This window comes from Protopterus annectens, chromosome 16.part0, assembly GCF_019279795.1.
Source record: "Protopterus annectens isolate FY-2018-M chromosome 16.part0, PAN1.0, whole genome shotgun sequence".
NCBI classification, from domain to species: Eukaryota; Metazoa; Chordata; order Ceratodontiformes; family Protopteridae; genus Protopterus; species Protopterus annectens.
In genome coordinates, this window is record NC_056750.1 from 552,507,807 (window position 1) to 552,530,628 (window position 22,822).

Genomic DNA, 22,822 nt, shown 5'->3' on the forward strand with positions numbered 1-22,822 from the left:
AACCTTGAGTAGATTCCGGACTCTAAATGGTCTGTTGGAACTGGCTGGATGGCCCTTTTTTTTAGAAGCTTTGAAACCTCTAGTTTTGCAATTTCCCTTAGACCGGGTGGAACGTCTGGAAGGGAACTTTTCTGAGGGAAGGGGCTTTCCTCGAAGGGAATCTTGTAACCCTCGGATATGATCGACTGTACCCATCTGTCTTGAGAGAGGGAAAACCAGGCTTCTGGGTACAGCGACAATCTCACCCCGACTGCCTCCAAGGGTGGACAGTCGGGCAACACCTCAGGGATGCTGGAAGGGCTTGTCAGAGAGAGGCTCTCTACTGCTCTGGTTTTGCAGACCCTCTCTGCCCCTAGGGTGGCGTCTATTGTTATTATCCCCTCTGCCTCTGGGGGTAAACTGACCACGTGCGTCCGGCGTGACTCCCTGAGATTTTCGGAACCACATCTCTCCCCCCTTCTGACCATTGGGATAAGGCCGAGAAGGGGTGGAGAAACGGACTCCTACGGCAGAAAGAGTCTTGCCATCTTGCTCACACCTGGTCAACGTGCCCTTCACCTGAGGGCCAAACAAGGTTGACCCATCAAAGGGAGAGTTTGTGAAGGATGCCTTAAAGGGGTCTGCAAAATTACAGAGCCGCATCCAGGACTGACGTCTGAGAGCCACTCCTGTGCCAGCAGCTCTGCTCGCCCCATCGGCCGCATAAGAAATGAGCCGCATGGAGGAGTTGGTTATAGAGTTAAGGATTCCCAGCTGAGAAGTAATCTTTTCCTGAGTTCCAGCTGCTGAAGGATCCTGTACTACTTCACCTAATTCTTTAAGGATGTCCCTTTGAATTCTGGTGAAGTGACATAAATAATTCAGCGAACGCATAGCAAAGGTCGCTGAGGAAAACATCCGCTTACCATACCTGTCCATAGTCCTGGACGTTTTGTTAGGAGGATGGACTGGTACAGAAGGATCTGCAAGTTCCTTTTTAGTGGCGGCCGCCACCACCATGGCATCAACTGGGACACCTTTAGTAAGAAACTGCTTTTCTGCGGGGGCCGTAATAAATTTTGAAGGTCTCCTAGGGACTGGTTCCACCGAATCAGGAGATGCCCACGCCTTTCGAGCTATGACCTCCATGAGAGGGTCGAAAGGTGGAGACACCCAGGAGATGGAGGGTCGAGATCCAAAAGCCTCCAGGTATACCGATTCATACTCGGAGGGGTTAATGGAGGGCCAGTTCCCCCCTCTGTTTCAGGAGCTCAAGGATGTCTGAAAAGGAGACATCCTCAGAGGGGGATCTTGGGGACCCCTCCGACTCATCTAAATCGGTATCCGAGGTTGTAGACTCAGGGGAGTCTAAGTGCTTCCTCTTGCAAGTCCTCTTACGCGGGGGTTCACCTGAAGGATCAGGAGAAACCTCGGAAGAGGAAGTTCTTCCCAATGGGGAGACCTGGGGCGATGGATCTCTGGGTCCGGGAGCAAGAGAACGGGAAGAGGCATCTACAGGCACCGTAGAGGGAGGAGCTAAAGGAACCAACTGCTGGTTAAGCTCTGGGGCTAGCACACTCCTCATCACCTCGGCTCCTCCCAGGAGGGCCGAGAGATCCCGCTCCTTAGAAACAGGGATCCCTGGTCCCACCGAAAGGGAAGGCTCCGAAGCAGATGTCGGGGCCGAGCTCACCAAGGCTGAAGCTCTGAGAGGGAGAACGGGGTCGGACAAGGGTCCGATGCCACTCGCCCCCTCGGAACCAACCAGGGAAGCCCGACGCCCGGATCCCTCCAAGGAAGGTCTCAAGGAGGAGATAGGAGTCGAGGACGACGGAGCCAAAAGGTGTGGTATCGGCTCCGACGCAGCAACAGTCATGGTACCAATAATCTCCGGCTCCGAGCTCTGTAGGAGAGTCGAAGGAGGAATTTCAGGGGGATGTATAATAGCTGACGTCTGATGAGACGGGCTATGGAGCATCTGGGCTAGTGCCTGTGACTTTAATAGCCTACTTACCACTCTCTCTAAATCGTGGTCTGAAAGCCTGGAAGACTAAAAGGACCAACAATTAGGGTTTTAGACTCTGAAAACCTGACAAATAGCTAGAAAATATCACTTACCAGGAGCTGGTAAAAAGGCTGACCTCATTAGCGAAGCGGCAAACGAGATCTGGGTAATTACCGCCTTGCATCATGGGATATGGGGCTGCCTCGAGCTGGTAAAAGTGACTCTCGAGCTTAGCAAGTGCCGAGTCGGAGCCGAGGATCGGCTCCGAACCCATCCAGCAAGAATGAAGGCGAGATTGACAACTTAACATTAAAGGTTTTCAGAACGATTATTCAGCAGAAAACCTGGGACAAAGGGAAAGAGGAGTATAGTGACAGAAGGGGATAGAAAAGATACTACTACTCCAAATCTACAAAAGGGCTACTGGCAAGGGAGGAGGATTACACTGGCATGTATTTATATTCCATTTAAAAATGCTACAATGAAGCTTCAGAAAATTCTGGGAGAAAAATCAGCTTTCAGCAAGGATTATTACTTATAGGTGGGGACTGGAACTTGATGGAACATGATTTGCAGCAGTGAAGATGTGTCTGGCAGCCCAGAAGGGAAAATATAAAAAGGTGTGCAGATTTTTGAAGAAATTTATGAAAATATTTGGCATGGAATGTGTGAATTCAGTACTAGGAGTTCACAGTGAATTTACACATTACTCCCCAAGATACAAAAACTGGGCTAGGGTAGACAGAATTTACACTTCACAGGAACATGTGGATTTAATTGAACGTCTTGATACACACACAATAACTATTGCAGATCACGTGCCAATAATAATAAATAATAAAAACAGAGAGTAACGAAATAAAAATGAGATACTGGAGCTGTCCCACCTATCTGTTGAAAAGAGAGGAATTCAAGGAATGATTAGCAAAATTATTCAGAAGCTATTAGAGAAGATTGACATTTCTTCTGAAAATATAGCTAGGAAGTATGATAAAATTAAAGTGAAGTTTAAAATAGGGTGGAAATAAAAAAAGGGACTGACAAATGCTAAAGTATTGGAGAATAGGGGGAATCTCACAGAAGAAGAAGAAGAAGAAGAGCAACTGCAGAATGCTAAACAGAAAATAAGGGATTACTTTAATAATATGCACGAGTTTAGAAAGACTGTTATTAAGCAACTCTTTTTTTGACAGTAACTTTTAGCACACTGACTCAGGCAACAGAAACCAGAAAGGCCTATTGCATCTCAGGGAGCCTGCAACAAGGAAGATAACAAAAGATCCTGTAGAGGTATTAGAAATATTTTGGAAATTCTATAAAAGTCTGTATAAAGCAGAGAAATATGGAAATCAAGAAAAGGCATAAATGGAACTCTTTATGGAAGAATTAAATATACCAAGGTTAGTGGTACAGGAGGCTCAATTACTAATAGTTTGGATACGAGGAGATGAGATAAAAATGGTGATTTATAACCAATTCACAGGAAAGTCTGCAAAAATAGATGGCATTCCTGTGGAAGTTTGGAAGCTAGGATGGAAAAAAACTGATTAAGATCTGGGAGGTTTTGTTTAGCAGTATTTTAAGAGGAGAAGTGCCAACATCCTGGAAGATGGTAGCTGTAATAGCTAAATAGGGTAAAGAACAGCTTCATGCAAGCCTATTTCAGTGTTAAACAATGATTCTAATGTGTTTTGGTGATGCCAGAATTGATAGATATAGATCAATGTAGTTTTGTGGAAGGGAGGCAAATATTTGACATTAACAGAATATTGATGATCCTGAGGGAAGCAGAATGGAAGAAAATACCACTGTTGTTGATAGGTCTTGATGCAGAGAAAGCATTTGACACAGTAACTGGGAGTTTATGAGCAGGGCAATGGAAGCATATGCATTCCCTGATAAAATTATAAGGTTGATTAGGAGGATATAGGAGGGATCAGTGGTGAAAATTAACGTGGGTGGGTTGTTCTCTGATAATTTCTGCATAAGCAGTGGAACCAAGCATGTTGGTTCTTTTCCACCTTTGTTACTTACGTTATATTTAGAACCACTGGCAAAGAAAATAAGGGATTCAGAATTTCAAGGATATAACTGGTACGTTAGCCAAGAAAAGCTGGCTCTATCTGCAGATGATCTTATTTTATACCTGATAAAACCAGAAAAGGATATTTCAGTGTTGTGGAACATTTTGAGACAGTTTCTACCCTTTTTGGGATACAAAATTAATGAAGCTAAAACAAAAGCAGTAGCGGTAAATTATGTACCCGCACACAAATTGGTTCAGCAAAATCTGCATTTATGGGGACATGATAAAATCAAGTACTTAGGAGTATGGATTAAAAATGTTTCTGGTGTGCCAGCTAAGGATATGTGGGAAAAGACTACACAAAAGAAAATACAAAAACTGAGAAACTGGAAGCTCTGTCATATGGATGTGGATAGTAAGATACAAGCATTTAAAATGTTTTTAGTTCCTTTAGTCTTATACACAAGTCAGTCATATTTTTATCAACCACAGAAGTTGCTGTGGATAGCAATTAATAAAGAGCTGAATGATTTTATCTTGGGGGAGGGGAGTGACGGTAAGAGTCAAGTGCAATAAGCTGATTCTTCCAATAGAACAAGGCGGAATGAGATTACCCAATTTGAAGGGGAATTTCAGAACTGCACAGTTAATTCTCCTATACATAACACAAGCAGAAACTTATAATTCAAAGTGGAAAGGGATGATGATGAAACACAGGGAACCTTAAGAAACAAAGAGACTGGAATTTTGGCTGCAGATCTTTAAGGAGAGCAATAATCAAATAGAATATTATATTCATAAAGTAGCAGAAAATATTCTAAGAACTAAGCCAACAAGGGAATGCAGAAAAGAGATTCTGCTGACAGGGATGACTACAATTAGGTATACAGGCAAAAGGGAGCTGGAATTTATTGGAGGAAAACTGGCAAAGGAACCAAGTTATTAGGAGCAAATAACCAGAGAGGGAAAGGTAATAGAATGAGAAGACACCAAGAATTTAATTGGACTGTAGGTTAGAGACTGCCTTCCCTTGCAAGGATTGACATCAGAGTAAATGCAAACCGAAAGAAACGGGGGGGGGGGGTCCTAAAATGAAAGACCAGCACTGGTAGAGTTTTTAGCAGAATCTAGAAATGAAAAGCTGCTGTTAAAAAAGGAATAACTACTACAGCATATAAAATATTGCATAACTATAAGAATCAATCAGAGGAGGTTAGAAAGGAATGGGAGGAGAGATTGGATAAGGAATTGACAAAGAAACAGTGGGGAATATATGTATGTCTCCCAAATATGTGACAAAATCTAGAAGATTTAGGATTTTTGCTTGGAAATATTTACATAGGTATGTTTAGATTCCAAGTAGACTACAGATAATTTTCCCTCGGGTAGACAGTAAATATTGGAGGTGTGATGGGAAAGAAAGATGCAACTGAAAACATTTTCTGGGAGTGTAATGAGGTGGCAGTCTTTAAAGATTCCCTGCAGACTACTCTATCAGAGATACTGGATGAGGAAATTTGTGCATCTAGGGAAATGAATTTTCTAAGCTATGATACAGTATCGGAATTGAATAGACTTAGGCTTTGCTGAGTCTAATTATGGTGGCTGCCAAAAAAGCAGTTACTAGATAATGGAAATAAGTTATGTACTCACCATAACACTCCATGTTTGTTGTCCATTTTGCCTTCATTCATTGCTGGATGGGTTGGGAACAGAAAATCTGTTCCGACTTGGCCTATACTAAAGCTTGAGAGCTTCCACCATCTCAAGGCTATACCCTATCCCATAATGCCTTGGGAAGGTAACCCAGATCTTGTTTGCAAATCCTAAACAAGTACTTTCTACATAAACACCTGTGTACTAAAGGAGCCACGGAAGAGAAACAGAGAACATGAATTTCCAATTTTTGTTTGACCTCTCAATCCTCCAGGAGTGAAGGCTGGGGGAAGGAGGGTGGGGTGCAAGAATGAAGCCGAGATGGACAACAAACATGGAACATTAAGGTAAGTACATAACTTCTTAATGTTATGTTGTCCTTATCTCGCCTTCATTCATTGCTGGATGGGACAGCGTCCCTAGCACCTTCTTTCGTGGGTGGCTCAAGGAAAAGTACTCTTCAAAACAGTGGATCCAAAGGAAGCCTTTTTCCTAGAGGCCAAATCGACTTTGTAAAGAGTAATTAAGATATGCAGCTTTACCCATGTCAATTCAGCACAAAGTGAATCTATGGGTAATCTAGCCTGAAAGGCTGAAGAGGTTGCAATAGCTCTTGTAGAATGACTTTTCATATTTTCTGGTAGTTCTCTACTTTGAGATGTGCATGAAAAGGTTATGCAATCAGTAAGCCATTATGAAAGCGTGACTTTAGATACTGGGGCGCCATTTTTCATATCTGAGAAAGATACAAATAGTTGGCCTGATTTTCTGAGTTCCTTTGTTCTGCACAGGTAAAAACGCAATTGTCTGTGAACATCCAGTTAATGTAATCTGTATTCTGCCTTGTTGCCATAGTTTGGGAAAAACACTTGTAGTTCTATGTTCTGCACAGGTAAAAACACAATTGTCTGTGAACATCCAGTTGATGCAATCTGTATTCTGCCTTCTTGCCATAGTTTGGGAAAAACACTGGTAGTTCAATGGATTGATTTAAATTGGTCTCAGAACATATCTTGGGAAGAAAGGATGGATTTTTCAAAGTTAATTGTGATGCCTAGTTGAGAGCAATGGTAGATGGTGGTGTCTCTTGCTCTGGTTAGTAGATGCTCGGTGGTGGTGGTTAGGAGCCAGTCGTCCAAGTAAGGAAATGCCCAGAATCCTAGATGCCTCAAGTGAGCCATGACTACTGCCATGCATTTGGTGAACACTCTGGGGGCTGTAGTGAGACCAAAGGGCAAAGCTCGGAATTGGTAATGACTGGCTCCCAGCTGAAAGCGTGACTCCTGGATCGCCTATCCATCTTTATGTGGTAGTATCTATCCTGGAGATCTACTGAGCACATCCAATTATCTTTCCCCAGAAAGGGGAGTACTGACTGAAGTGTCACCATCCGGAACTTTGAATTTTTTATGGACTTGTTTAGCCTGCTGACATCCAGAATGGTCCTCCAGTCCCCTGTCATTTTTGGAACTAAAAAGAACCGCGAGTAAGTTCCAGATCCAATTTGGTCTGCGGGGACGCTTTGGATGACTTTTTTTTTAGCAACCTTTGTACTTACAGGGTTGCCTGGTCCCTCTGACTAGGGGAATATCCAGGACTGAACTTTCGTTAAAGGGGGAGAGGAAAAGGGTACACAGCCTCTGGATATGATCGCTTGTACCCATTTGTCTTTTAATTTTAGCCAGGCATTTGGGTACAGTGACAAGCAACCCCCGATTGCCAGCCAATCAAATGAACCAGAAGACCAGACCAGAAACAAAGCAAAACGAGAAACCTTTCCGATCCAAGAACCGAGAACTCTTGCAAAAAAACTGAACCTTCTTAGCAAAACTTGCAAAGTTCAAATTGAAACTGCTGAAATGGTTCGCTGTTGAATGTGAAAAATAAGTATCAAGCAAAATGGCTTGAATTAAACCAAACACTTTAATTCGACAAAAAAACAAGAAATAATCACAAGCGCTTTCGCCCGGTCTTACCGGGCTTTTTCAAGTGTGACAAACAAAGCTAAAATCCAGTCTTTTATAACTCAAATGCGCTAAGTTAATTGGTTAATTGAACGTTACTCGTAATGCACTAATGACTAAAAAAATGGCAAGATGACGTACAATGTTCATACTAATAGTTAATAAGTCTGCATCTAAATATTTATACATATAAAAATCTACTTTGAGATTAAAAATCTTTTTTTCTTTTCTTACTTTTTATGCTGATGAAAAACACAATAAAAAATAGCAATACAAAGATGAACAATATTGTGTACACAGTAAAAAGCAACTAAGGCCACCTATATAATGTGAATTTCAACCAATGGTTAGGTGGCGTGCTGCTGTAATTTAAAAATACAACTGTCTTAATTGTCAGTTAAACAATAAAATCACTGACCTTATTTACACTTGCACCACTTATACAACTAAACTACTATTAAAACCCTCAAACCTAATAGAATGCAAAGTGTGTAAAAAGTTACCGTACAAAATTAATACATTCTCAGTAAATTACTAGTTGTGTCCATAAAAACATGTCTATGTCAAAAAAAGTGTATAATTGAAGTCATGTTGAAAATGTAACTAATATGGGTCAATTATAATATGTTTCTTCTCCTCTTAAGTATACAAGCAAGACTAACATTGTCATTAAGTCCAGGGTGTTTCGTGGCATTCAATTTTAGCTGCCAAATGAGCTCCCTAGGGCCAAGCAGGGTTTCCCAATCGCCTCCCCTTTGGTCCTGTCATATCTTTTCAACAATGAAAAATTTAACAGACATTTGTGGGCATTTGAGGGACTGTTTATAGAAAGCGTTGGTTTCCTTCTGTTTACTGATATCATATAGGTGCTCGTAGATCCTACGCTTCAATGCCCTTTCAGTTTTGCCAACATAAAAAGCTGGACAAACCTGACATAGGCCTATGTAAACCACCCCTGAGGTGTTACAGGAGTAGTGACCCTTAGATTTCAAGGTAATGTTGCGGGACGGAATGCGTATATGGTCTGCTTGCAAAACATGTGAGCATTGATTGCATTTGCCACAGCTAAAAGTACCTAGTTTTTCAACCAGTCTGTCACCTGTGCCTACTTGTTCGCTGTGTGAGCTCTGTTCAAAGATTCCTTTAAGGTTAATACCCCTTTTCCTAACGAACCCAATGTTGGCAGGTAATATACCAGCAGTTTCGTCCTGCATGGTGACTATAGGCCATAAGCTTTTTATGGTACTTTCAATGAAGCATGCATCTTGTGTGCAAGTATACACAAAATTTTGCGAGCACTAAAATCAGTCACAGCTGTCCTAGTAAATGTCGCTACTTGGGTACCTAATAACGGGAAATAGAGTTCATCCCTTTTCGTTATAATTTCAGTTAATACTGTTTGAAATAAAATCAATGGATACCCTCTTTCAATAAATAATTTTCTAAGGAAATCTACTTCTTCGAAAAAAAGTTGTGTTGTACTACACATTCTTGTAACCCCCGATTGCCTCCAGAGGTGGACAGACAGGCCTCCTTCCAGGAGCGCTGAAAGGGCCTACCATGGACTGTATCCCTGTCGCCCTGGTTTTGCTGACCCCCCCCGCTGCCATGAGGTCCATGTCTTCCATTGTTATTTCCCCCTCTGCCCCTGGGGGAAGAATCACCATGTGTGTCCGGAAAGGCTCTCTGGAACTTGCAGAAAAATTTCCCCCCCTTCTGGCCTCTGGGGTAAGGCCTGGTAAGAAGGGAAAAATGGACTTCAACGGCAGAGAGAGTCTTTCCTTCTTGCTCACACCTGTTCATAGTCTCTTTTCACTTTTGGCTTGAACAAGAACAAGCCATCAAAAGGGGAGATGATAAAGGAAGACTTGAAGGGCTCTGCAAACTTGCACAAGCGCATGCAGGAATGACTCCTTAAGGAGATTCCTGCACCCACTGCCGTACTCGCTCCATCGGCCACATAAGAGATAAGATGGATGGAGGAGTTTACTATGGAATTTAAGGTGGAAAGCTGAGAGGTCATCTTGTCTGAAACCCATGCAGCTGTAGAACCTTGGAGGGTTATCACCTAGCTCTTTCAGGAGATACCTCTGAAGTCTTGAAAATGGGTCAAATAGTTCCGCGACCTAAGGGTGAAGGAAGCTGACAAAAACATACACTTTCCGTATCGGTCCATCGTGCGAGATTCTTTATTAGGTGGATAGACCGATGAGGAAGTCTCAGACAATTCCTTTTTGGTGGCTGCCACCACCACCATAGCATCTACCGGGACACCTTTCGTGAGGAACTCTTTATCATAGGGCACTGTCATAAATGTATTTGGCCTCCTTGGAAAGGTTCCACAGATTCTAGAGAGCTCCATGCCTTCCGACTGACTACATTCAGGAGCTGGTTGAAAGGCAAGACCTGAAAGCCTCCAGGTACGCAGACAGAGGGGTTGATGGACTTCCAGCCACCTATCTGCTTAAGGATTTCTAGGATGTCTGCAAAGGAGACATCCTCAAAGGGCGACTGTGGGGACCCTTCTGAATCATCGAGGTCCATGTCTGAAGTGATGGACTCCTCAGGGGTGCCTAGATGTTTCCTCTGACATATCTTCTTCTGAGGGAGCTCTTCAGAGGGGTACTTAGGAGAGGTTTTGAAAGAGATGGTATCTCCCAGTGGGGCGTCCTGGGGCTTTCGGTCTCCACACTTGGGAGGGAGAAATGGTAGAGAGACAGACTCTAGTGCTTTTGGGGGAAGAGTGCTTGGTTCAGAGAGTGAAGACATCGGGGGTGACAGTACACTCCCCATGACCTCGAAAGCACAGTGGCCTGGCTCCAAGGGAGCTCCCGGTTCCGAGGAACCAGAGGACTCCCCCTCGAACCAAGGCCGCAGACTGCAAAGCCGATGTATGCACCAAGCTCACCTGTGCTGAAGCCCCGAGAAGTAGAGTTGAGTCAGACAATTGTCTAACTCAACTCTCCTCCCTGGACCAGACATGTAGCGTCGGCCCCTAGACCCCTCAACAGACGATGGAACCAAGGAGGTCGGAGCGGTTGTCGGGACCAAATATCCTGAAGTAGCTCTCAGTCCCGACGGTTCCACTACAACAGGATCCAAGCACTCTGGTTCAAAGCCACAACATCAGTTGGAGGAGGAATCGATGAAGGAGAAGTGGTGGTTGGTGATCCCTAATCCTTCTGGGTCGGGGTTGACAGAATCTTGGCCAATGCCAGCATCCATAACAGCCTCTTGATCACCCTTTCCACATAGTCGTCTGAAAGACTCCTGGAGGACTGAGAGGAGGGGGTCAAGGATCTGACTGATAGTAGGATAGTCGAATGCAATACTGAAGAGACCGGTTCCAGAACTGGGGACCGCCTCCGAATATGAAACTCTGTCAGCTCCAAAAAAACTAGGGGAGCCGAAGACGTAGCTTTTTCGGACCTGAAAGCCTTCAGGTCCATGGATGATTCTTTCGCCCGCTTCTTCAATGGTTCTGATGCTGGAGCCGTGGAAGAAGATCTGTTTGAAGACTTCTCTGACCTAGGAGATTGAGACTGGTGAGAGGATTTAGAGGAACTGTGCTTCCCTTCTAGCGCCTCAGAAAAAGGAACTTCCAACAATCCCCTTACAATCAACTTACTTTTTCTCTCCATTAACACTCTGGAGCTGAATGCATGGCAAAAACAACATGACTCTTGCAGATGGACAGCATCTAAACAAAACACACAGCTGGTGTGTCCATCTGTCAAGGGCATTTTCTGGCTGCATCAACCACATTTTTAAAGCCAGAGGACTTTGCTTCTTTAGCATCTTTAGACATGACTAAGCCACAACAAAGTCAAACAACTAAGAACTCTACCAACAAGAACTTTTTAAGGAGCAAAAGACAGCCAGAGCAGACGTCTTCTAACTTAAACAGTCTCCTCACAGTCAGAGGAGAAGTCTCTAATTTAAATGATAAACTTCTCAAAGGAAAAAGGGAAAGTAGGAAAGCCCTCTAAGTTAAATGGGGGGAAAGGAGCCCTCTAACTCAAACAGACTACTTAATGACAAAGGGATAAGATAAGCAAGATAGATTTCAAACAAAAGACCCCCCCTCCCAAAAAAAAAAAAAAACTCTCTAACTTAATTGAGTTTGGGACCAGGACAAGCTGAAAGATAAATGGCCTAGTGAAAGACGACAGCCAGCAACAAACAGTACAAAAAATCACAATGGACCTGGAAAGGCTAGTGTCTAACACACTAACACAAATTATCCAACACACTAAATATTTTAGAGCAACATGTTCTATAAATGAATTAAATTATTCCACTTAGCCTGGTGCCTAGGAGGAAGCACCTGATCTTGTTTAGCGGCAAACGAAATCTGGGTTACCTTCCCAAGACATTATGGGACAGGGTATAGCCTCGAGCTAGTGGAAGCTCTTGAACTTTAGTATAGGCCGAGTCGGAACCGATTCTCATTTCTGAAGCCATCCAGCAATGAATGAAGGTGAGATAAGGACAACATAACATTCATAGTTTAAACCAATTGTACTAGCAGTAATGAATATATTAAATGAAATAAAATAACTGGGATTGGGAACTTTAAAAAAAAAAGTAGGAACAAACTCTGTAAAAATGGGAATTGTGAGAGCAACACATGGAAGGAGAAATGACGTTTAAAAGAAAAGGCAGGATTTGAATAAGCCACGTAATGTTTGACTGAAATGACTGGGTAGATTATAAGTGACGTATAATGTCTGCAACTAAAATTATGTCAATATGGTTTATGATGTACAATGCTTGCAACTCAGATTATATCGTGGTTTGTTTTGATTGATTGCTTATGCCATATGTGGACAAAAGAAACACTGGAAACAGTATCTTTAACACAAAACATTTGCTCTGCAGGCAGCAAACTCATCTAAACTGTACATGCATCTCAACACAAATTTTATCATAAAACTCTGGAACTTAAAACCTTAAAAAGCTGCCATGCTAGACTGAGCCAGCTTCATTCACTGAGACTTCAGACACTTGTCTAGTTTGTCTTGAGGGACTTGGTTAGAAGAACACATGGTCCTCTTATAAGCAAATGTCACTGGGGACACTGGAGCAGGGTCCACAGACAAAAGGAAATTGGAAGACAGTATACCTTAATTTCTTAAGCACTTTCAGGCACATCCTCAATAAAGAGAGGTGAACTATAAGCTTCCTTGAAGACATCTCCAATACTGGGATTAATGGAACAAAGGTCTCAACATCTGAGGCCTCTTCCTCCAAGAGATCATATACCCCGTAAATCCTAGGGGGCAGCCAGACACAGCTCCCAGTTGAATAAATCTCTAAATTTAGGCAACATCTGGGGAAAGAAAACATACAGTTGTGTACACTTACCATAAATGTAGATGTTCGAGTGCAATCACTGTTACAGTCATCACATTTGGGTTATCCTGCCAGGGGGGTAAGCCCTCAGTCGGCCCAAATACCAGAGGCTTAGTATTTCTGCGTCGGTTGCTGTCGCTCCAGGACTGACGTCAGGTCATCAGTGGTACAAAATCAGGCAGCCGACGTCATTACATCAGTTTTTCTTGCCCTGTCAGGAGCATCCAAATAGGGAGCTATGCTATGGTGGAAGAACACCACCAGTAGAAAGTAAATACCAAAAATTCCCTGTAAGGAGAGAGGAAGAGAGAGAGAGAGAGAGAGCAAGGGGATGGAGGGGGGGCCAGGACTGCAACAGTGAATACACTCTAGCATCTACATTTATGATAAGTGTGCACAACTGTACTATGTTCCTCAGGTTTCACTGTTGCAGTCATCACAATTGGGTTGATTCCCAATGCTAAAGAAAAGGGAGGAGGCAGACAAGAAGACTCTAGGTTGCCTAGGATGCCTTGCAAGACTGCAATGGCAAAGCCTGCCCTGAATTTGGAGAAGATAGGCAGGTGGTAATGCTTGGTGAAGGTTATGAACATAGATGTCCATGTTGCAGCCTCCAGGATGTCCCTGGTGAAGAACCCTCTGAGAAAAGCTGCAGAGGTGGAGATTGCTCTGGTGGAATACGTCCTGACCCCCCTTTGGGGGAGGTTCTCATGCTGTTTGTAGCAGAAATGGATGCAGTGTGCTATCCATTTGGAGACTGTTTGGTTTGATATGGCCTTGCCCTCTGCCCCTGCTGTGAAGCTAATTAGCAATTGATCAGTTTTTTCTAAAAGATTTAGTCCTGTACAGATAGAATCTAAGCTGTCTGTGCACATCTAGAGAGTGCAGAATCCTTTCCCCCTTGTTTTGCGGGTTAAAGAAAAAGGTGGGCAAATGAATGGATTGGTTGAAAGCCACATTGGACACCACTTTAGGCATGAGGGATGGGTTATAGTCCTGAGGGAAAACCTGTCAGCATGGAAAATGATGAAGGGCTCTACAGCCATAAGTGCTTGTAGCTCTGATACTCTTCTAGCTGAAGTGATGGCTAGAAGCAAAGCTGTCTTCCAAGAGAGGAATTTTAACTCTGCTGAAGCTGCAGGTTCAAAGGGGGGGTAGGGTGAGCTTTTCCAACAAAAAGTTAAGGTCCCAAGCTGGGGTAGGAGCTCTTCTGGGTGACCTTAAATTGTCAGCCCCTCTTAGGAACTGTTTGATAAGAGGGTGTGAGAAGAGAGGTGGCTCTGTGCTGTAATGAGCAGAGATGGCAGAGGCATGAATTTTAACAGAAGAGAAGAAGAGACCCCTGTGTAGTAGGTCTGCTAGGTAATCCAGGATGACAGGTAGGGAGGACTGTGCCGTTCTGGCTCGCTCAGCCTGGATCCAGATGCAAAACCTTTTCCACTTGTCAGCACAGGATTTTCTAGTGCTGGGGCATCTGGCCTCAAGTATAACATCTAGGACTTGTTTGCTTAGGTTGGTAGCTTGAGGAGAGGCCAGGGAATACGCCAGGTTGCCAGGTTGAGGGTCTGCAACTGCGGATGCATGAATTCTCCATTACTCTGGGTCAGGAGTGTTGGGATGTGAGGTAGGTGCCATGGTGGCAGGGGTGACAGGCTGTGCAGCAGTGGGTACCAGTGCTGGCATAACCAGTCGAGGGCAATCAGGATTTCCCTCGGTTTTTCCTCCCTTATTTTGAACAGTACCCTTGAAATGAGTGTTAGAGGAGGCAATGCATAGATCGAGAGGTTTACCCACTGGAAGGATAGAGCATCCACTTTCCAGGCTTTGCTCTGAGGTTCCCTGGTGCAGAATTTGCTGAGCTGATGATTGGAATGGGAAGCAAAGAGTCCACTTTCAGGGTGCCCAATTTCTGAGTTACAAGGGTGAAGGTTCTGTGGTCTAGCTGCCACTCGCGTGGGTCTTGCAAGTTTCTGCTTAAGTTGTCTGACAGAGAGTTTAGGGAGCCTGGCAGGAATTGTGATGGCAGGTGTAGTTGCATGGCTGAGGCTGTGTGCCAAAGGGTCATGGCGAGCCTGCAGAGAGGATAAGAGTGAGTCCCTTCCTGCTTGCTGATATACCACATCACTGTGGTGTTGACTGTTTTGATCAGAAGAGGCCCAGGGGAGAGTAGGTGTCAGAAAGCTGTCAGGGCATGCTGAACCGCTAGCATCTCTTTTTGGTTGATGTACAGATGTATTTCATTTCTGCTCCAATGGCCCTGAATGCACCTGCCGTCCAGGTGTGCACCCCAGGCATAGTCTGAGGCATCTGTGGTGAGGGTCTGGGCGGCATGGGGTTGTGAGAAGGGAAATCCCCTGTCGTGATTGCATGCTGCTGCCCACCAAAGAAAATCATTCCTTAGACAGGGTATCATAAGTATGATAGTTTCCAGGTCTTGAGACTGTTGACACCAAAGGCTTTTTAGGTACCATTGTAGTTTCCTCATATGCAGTCTGGCATATGGAATGAGTAGAATGCAGGAGGCCATGACTCCTAGAGCTTCCAGGATTTTCCTTGCGGATAACTGGGTTCGGGTGGCTAGTTGAAAGAAGTAGCCTGTCAGGTAGGCTTGTTTTTCAGGAGTAAGGAATGCCATCTGGGATGCTGTGTCCAGGCTTGCTCCCAGGAATACAAGTTTTTGTGTGGGAACTTGTTTTGATTTCTTTTCATTGATAGTATACACCAGGGAGGTCAGTAGGTCCTTTACAAAGGTCAGGTGCTGTAACAGCTATTTCTGTCTGCCTGAATCATGCAATCGTTTAAGCAGGAGTAAATCTGAATATTTCTTGGTCTGCAAAAAGCAATGGCTGGAGCCAGGCATTTTGTGAAAACTCTGGGAACAGTGGAAAAGCCAAAGGGAAGCACAGAGAACTGAAAGTGCATAGATCCTGCCCTGAAACGTAGACATTTCCTGCAAGATTCCCCGATTAGGATGTGTAGGTAGGCCTCTTTTAGGTCTAGGGTGGCTAACCAAGCATCCTTGGAAAGCATAGGAAGAAGCTGCTGGAGAGTGAGCATTCTGAATTTTGGTATCACCAGTAAGGTGTTTAGAATGGATAGACTGAGGATTGGGCGCCAGGGGCCCTCTTTTCTGGGTACCAGGAAGAGTCTGGAATAGAAACCTTGGCCTATCTGTTCTGCAGGGACATGCTGTATTGCCCTCATGGAGAGCAGGGAAAAGACTTGCTTTTTGGCCTCTCCCCCACTGGTTTGGAGGAAGATCTGGGAACCCTTTTGGGATTGGCAGAGTGTGGAAATAAAATTTGCATCCCTGGGACACTATGTTGAGGAGTCATTGGCAATAGAGGCCCAGCTGCTTGCATGGAATGAGAGTTTTCTTCTTAGGGGCACAAGCAGGTGGACAGAGGTAAGGGGTGGAGGTGTAAAGTCATTGTGAGTTCTTACCATAACGGGGTGGCTTTGCCCTCCCTATTTTTGAAGAAGAGGAACTCCATTAGATCTCTGCATTTCCTGGGGTTGCTGTCTGGGGGGGTCTGCTTCCCTTGGGTCTGGTCTGAGCTGGTCTGGAGGGGGAAGAAAAGGACCAGTGCTTGGAGGGACTATGCCTACTGAACCTCAGAGGCTGGACCTGTAAGAAATCTTTAATTGTCTGCATAGATTTAGCTTTTTCTTCCATCTTTTTTAAGACCTCCTCTGTTGTAGTGCCAACTAAGTTGTCTTTGTGTAGTGGTGCATCCAATAATTTGGATTTGACATGGTCTGGCATGGTCTGTTCCTTAAGCCAAGCATGCCTTCTAAGGATAGAACCAGTGACTGCTGCCCTGCAAGATACTTCTAGGGTGTCAAAGCCACATTGCAAGGTGTGCTTAGTAACTTGACTTGCAGAATGCATTAGCTCTTGTAATTCTTTATTTTCTGCACAAGCAGGAAAGGAAGATAATTTTTGTTTGAGGAGTTCCATGGTATGCTGCTGATATTTCAGCATGTGGAACTGGCAATTTAACTCTAACAGCAAGAGTAGCAGAGGTGTATACTTTTTTACCCCATCTGTCTAAAACTTGGAAATCCCTGTCTGAGGGGGTGGGATTCTTAGCTGAGGTTGCTTTAATTCCTTTAGGTCCTTGAGAGATGACCTCTGGGGTCAGCAGTAGGATTTTTGAAAAGGAATTTGTGAGAGTCAGGGACTCTATAGTACCTGTCAGGTTTCCTGGGAGCAAGAGGAAGGGTGTCAGGAGTCAAAATGGATTCCATAAAAACATCATCCACAACATCCAGAACAGGAAGAATGGCCAAAGGACTGTTCTGTGGTAAATCTAAGAATTCCCCGAGTCTCTTTTTTGACGGAGGATAGTCTTGACATTCCCACTGGAAATGCTCCCTTAAAGTATTAAGGGTTCCCCAAATGAAAAATCCTCGGGTGGAGAGGCAACAGAAATGGATTCCTCTAAATCAGAATCCTCATAAGCAGAGAGGGGTTGCATGTCTTCATATTCAGAAGCATCAGAGTCATCGGACTTTCTTATGGATGGGGTAGCCAGGCTTCCCCTATTAAGCATAATAAGGTCTTCCGCCATTTTAAGCATTTGAGACTGAGGCAAGGAAGCAGGTGCATGAGCTTGGTCGCCGTTTTTTTTGGGAGTAGTTCATACCCTGGTCCTTAGAAATTCGGTAGTTTTAGAAAGAACTGAAGATGCGAAAGAAGTCATCGCTCTGTGTCAAGTATCGGTAGTGCAAAGTACTTCCTCGGAAGCCGGTGCCTGCTCAGCGGCTCCAGACCCATCCAAAGTAGAGACATCCGCAGGATCCTTAGTCGAAGAAGAGTATTGCGGCATACCGGACTCCGAAAGGGTCTCTGTAGTGGCCTGCGAATCTACAGAAGCGGGCATCAGGTGCTACAAAAGCACCTTACTGAGGATCGGAGAACTGACGATTAGCTTAGCGGAAGTGTCATCAGCAGTTTTGGACCTGTGCTGTCTGTCTTTGTCTTTATCCTTAAGTTTTTTTGGAAGATCGGTAGTCGGATGGCTTACCAAAGCCATATCTGAATTCAAGGACTGAGTGTGAAAATATCTAGCTACAATAAGGGCCCGATGATGTATAGTTCTGGCATTGAACAAAAAACAAAAGCGACAGCGAGGGACATTGTGGTCTGGGCCTAAACAGGTGACGCAGTAAAACTGGAAGTCTCGGTGTGGTATTTGCTTTACACAGAAGAGACAATTGTTAACTTTTTCTGACATTGGTTAGAGCAAGAAAAAAGGATCCCCAACGGGGTACTTAGCTTTAGAAGACTTCAACTTAAATTCGGAAACAAAAACTCAGGAAGCGGCCAACCGGACGTCATGCAAACTGCTTCGGGCTCCTCTGCAAGAAAGATTGATTTAATGGCTTCAGCTGCTTGATTTTATACCACTGACAACCTGACGTCAGTCCTGGAGCGACAGCAACTGACGTAGAAATACTAAGCCTCTGGTATTCAGGCCGACTGAGGGCTACCCCTGGCAGGATAACCCAAATGTGATGATTGCAACAGTGAAACACGAAGAACATCAGCTGTTTGGATACCTGTTCCTGGTCATCATGTGAGGTACCTGACTGATCTCACTTGGGTAGATTAGAGTCATCAGATAAAGAATCTCATTTGAAAGGAAGATCCTAAGCAGACTGATAAGTGGTGGAAGCTCCAGTGTTACTCATAACCCAGGTCTGCACCTCGTAGTTAACTGCTTGAACCATGGATCAAACAAAAGCTATAATCTCAGGTGAAAACGCAGTCAGAGACTGCTGCTCTACCACCTTTTGGGACTTCTGTCTGTCTCTGACAAATACAACACTAATGGTATAACCCCCTGGGGAAGTACGAATACTGGCAACAGATTCTGCATCCCTGACAATGGTACAGCCCCAGAGGATGAGTCTAATACTCATGCCTCACACAGCTGTGGTACTACAACCATCCCAGGGGCCTTGGTGGTAAGAGAAGGCAAGATGTCCAATATCCTGACCAAAGCTAAGGCTTCTGTGGACCTAGAAGCCATAGGCCAAGCCATATTTTTTGATTTATTCTTTTTTTTAGGTCCAGATGGGGAAGATGGTTGGGGGATGTCAGAGTCCATCAAGTCTTTGGACAATAAACTAGTTAGCTCGATCGCAAATACTGGAAGCACGGTCAACCCAGTAAGAAGTGGACAAATCCCACAATCTCCCATCTAAACAGCAGTCTAAAGACCATTTCTGTTTGGATACTATTCTCAACACTGCTCTGAGAAAATGACAGTATTCCAGTACAAAGCACATGCACAAAAGTCCCACAATTTTGCTAAAAAAGGCTAGTTTCAGTCCAAATGAATAGATTCAGCCTAAACAATATTAGAGAAGAAATAAATTAAAACTGATGAAAAATCCTGCAAGAAATGTTTAAAATACAAAATGGTGTGGCGCCAAAAGCAAATTGCAGCATGTTTCTACAGGGAGTTACTATTTCAAGCAGTGACAGAAAAGGTGGGCAGGTGGAATAAAAGCTAAAGTGATTTTCTTATCAGAGCTCATCAGCTGATGTCACCCAGTTTGAGAGAAGCAATATCCCAACTTTTGCTCTGTAGCAAAATAAGACTGAAAATGTTCCGAGTGTGAAGGCCTATCCTGGACCTGCTCTGGTAGAATTTTTTAGCTGAATCTAGAACAGAAGCTGCTGTTAACAAGGGGTAATGTATAGAGCATATAAAATACTGCACTATAAACTACAGGAATCAGAGGAGATTAGAAAAGACTGTGAAGACAGACTGGATAAGCAGATCACAAAAAAACACAAATCAACCCATCTGAAACAAGTCATGATAACTGAGATGCAGAAGCTTTGACTTATGAAAGAGGTGAAATAGCAAACCAGCGCTCTCAAATATCATGGGCCCCCATATACACTCCAATAAAACATGAAACTGGCATCACTTTCCTAAAAAAATGAAACTATATTAAAAAAAGTTCTGTTTTATGAAGCAGAAATATGGACTAATCTTAAAAGCAGCCAAAAAAAAAAACGGAACAAGCAATGAACAATCAACGTACTATAAAACAAGTACTAAAAAATAGCAGGTCATCATGACTGACATAATTCACATGAACGCCAAACACCTACCAGTTTAAAGATGTCTTACATGCACAAAGCCTACAAATTAGAAAGCTCTAAAAATGGCACCATAGATGAGATGAATTAATCAGGTTGAAGATTAGTTCCTACAACAGACTGCAACTGACAGAAAAAGGAGCAAGTTCACAGCAAATTTCCATGATGTTGTTACACTAGCGGTTTTAGCTACGAAGGCCAACCACAGACAGTTACAGAGCTAACATAAGCACACTATTGCTACTTAACTTACTGATGTTATTTTCCAGATAAAGAGATGAAAAATGTCAGTTAACCACTACAAAATAAACTGAGCAATACTTATAAGGTTAAATGACTGCAGAATATCAAACAGTGGCACAAGTGTATACTTCAAATTCATAAACAGGCAGTGAAGTGCACTGTTCTCTCCTTGTTTGTAAAGGAAGACTTTTGAAGACTTGCACAATGTGGCATTTGAGAGATTTGTTAATTAGGGAAACAAGTCTAAGGCAATCCGGATAAACCTAAAGCAATATTTCTCTTTAACCAGTAGGTCTGCTTTAAGACTGCTATATTTCTCTACAATTCATTAGGCAGCTTTATGATGCAAGTTTCTAATACTAAGTCTACAGTCAACAAATGTATTAGTCAAGTAAAGAAAAACAGCAATGCAGACATGTCTTGTTTAAAGAGGATGGAATGATTTATACAGTTAAATTCAGTTCGGAGTAATGAAGACTATCCATTATCTGATGAAAGAGCAAACAATATTCAGAAACAATGTTAAAATACCCATTCTGGTGACTTGCACTGTGGTGATGGGGGATGTGCAGACTGACGTTGTTCCAGAAACACCTCCTTTTCACAAGCGTAACACCACACACGGAATGTCGTCAAGTTCACAGTCAAATTGTGTTTCCTGGCCTGTGAACAAGAAAATAAAGTTTGTCAAACACTGTTCCAAATGTTATCCTGGCACCCATATAAACTACCACTTCTGACATGGACACATGTAGAAGACTTCACAAATTATCACATTAAGCTGCAGAATACTACAGGTACAACTTGTGGAGTTCAGTTACATAACTGTACATTTAAGCATGTAATATAAACTCAGAATTAGCAATTAACTATTCCAAAATCAATAGTAACTCATACCGGAGTGGCAACCAACTGTTCTATATAATGTAGGGCTACTCTATCCATGCTGTTTTAGGTAGGAAATTTAAATGTGCAAAAAAATCTTTTAAAGGAGAATCACAACCACACACCTGTTGACACTCCAATAAATTTGATAAAGCTCCCATTAGAACTGCAGGTAAGCCATTTTAAAATTCTATCAGAAACATATTTAACTGATTTGCTTCCTAGAAAATGCTAGGGAGTCAGCACTTTTTTGTAGACTATCTTGTTATGATGTGTTCTTATTAAAACCTGTCTGCTATTTCACAAATTAGATCTCAGTAAACTCCTTGTAAATGCTAACGGTCTTCCTACAATGCATTCTTATTCAGATCAAAATAACATTACTCTAGCTGCTGAACTAATCTGTGTGACTTTCCAGATGAACCAAATGCAAGTAAAACGCTACTCTAGATGTTGTGGGACTAATGTTTGCAGTTTTCCAAACATACCAAAGGCAAGTGCTTGCCATTCTCAGACCAAATCTATATTAATGCAGTTCAAATACAAACATTCAGTTTTCATATGCAGTTTACAGTCTTGTTGACTTTGTTGGTACTATAATATTGAAATGCGTGCTATACTGACCTAGCTATGTCCGACATAACATACTCTCTAAGACAACATGCAGTTCACAACAAAGGCTGAGTGACTGGGTCATAAAAGAATACAATTTAACTATGTGAGCTTGTGTGTGCAGCTTTACATAAGGCATATTATTTATGTCTACTAACTAGTGGACTGAAGAAACTTCTGAACGTCTGCTGAGGTGTGTGTGTGTCTATGTATATATATATATATATATATATATATATATATATATATAAACAGAGTAAAAAGGTCACACAGATAATCAACTAGTTAAAAACACAAAAAGAAAAATCTAGTAAAGCTAGACTTTTAACTGTGTGATACCTTAAACCTCTTGCAACAGAGGCCTCATGGGATACAGCCGCGGTGGTGCAGTGGTAGCATTGTCACCTCACAGCAAGAGGTTCTTCTGTTTGATTCTCGGCTGAAGCACCTTCTGTGTGGAGTCTGCATGTCCTCCCTGTGGTCGAGTGGCGTTTGAAAAGACATACGTGAATGGGCGTGCCGTCGTCGAAGGTTGGGCATCAGGCTGGCACCTCGGCACCGTACAAATCTACTGCCAATCATTAGCAAACCAGAGTTCTGCTGTGGCGACCCCTAACCAGGAAAAGCAGAAAAAAGAAGATCATCCTTTAAGGATGCAATTCTGAATCTCCATGACTTTTTCTTTTACTTTCATCTTTAAGTCTATTTACAGACAATTTCAGGCCATTAAAGCAAACAAAACCCCTCTCTCTCTCTATATATCTATATATCTATATATATATATATATATATATATACTTGTTCTACATGCCACTGCTAATGTTTTGAAACATTTATGGTTTAACACACTATAATTTCACCTTTTATTTTTCAATATTCTGGAAAAAAGGGCAAATTAGAATAGACTAAGTAAAGACTTACATTAAAAGAAAAATGGCTTTATCAAAAGATACACCAACGGCACATGTATATGG

General features: G+C 42.9%; 1 protein-coding gene across 5 annotated transcripts in view; it reads right to left on the reverse strand.

Annotated features, from left to right (window-relative positions):
• USP20 (ubiquitin specific peptidase 20) overlaps nucleotides 1–22,822 on the reverse strand; it is a 5,014,215-nt gene that overhangs the window by 4,453,915 nt on the left and 537,478 nt on the right. For all 5 annotated transcript variants that reach the window (XM_044058629.1, XM_044058630.1, XM_044058628.1 and 2 more), the window contains exon 5: nucleotides 20,883–21,014. In XM_044058629.1, the coding sequence (XP_043914564.1) occupies nucleotides 20,883–21,014 (132 nt within the window). The remainder of the gene's footprint in view (nucleotides 1–20,882; nucleotides 21,015–22,822) is intronic.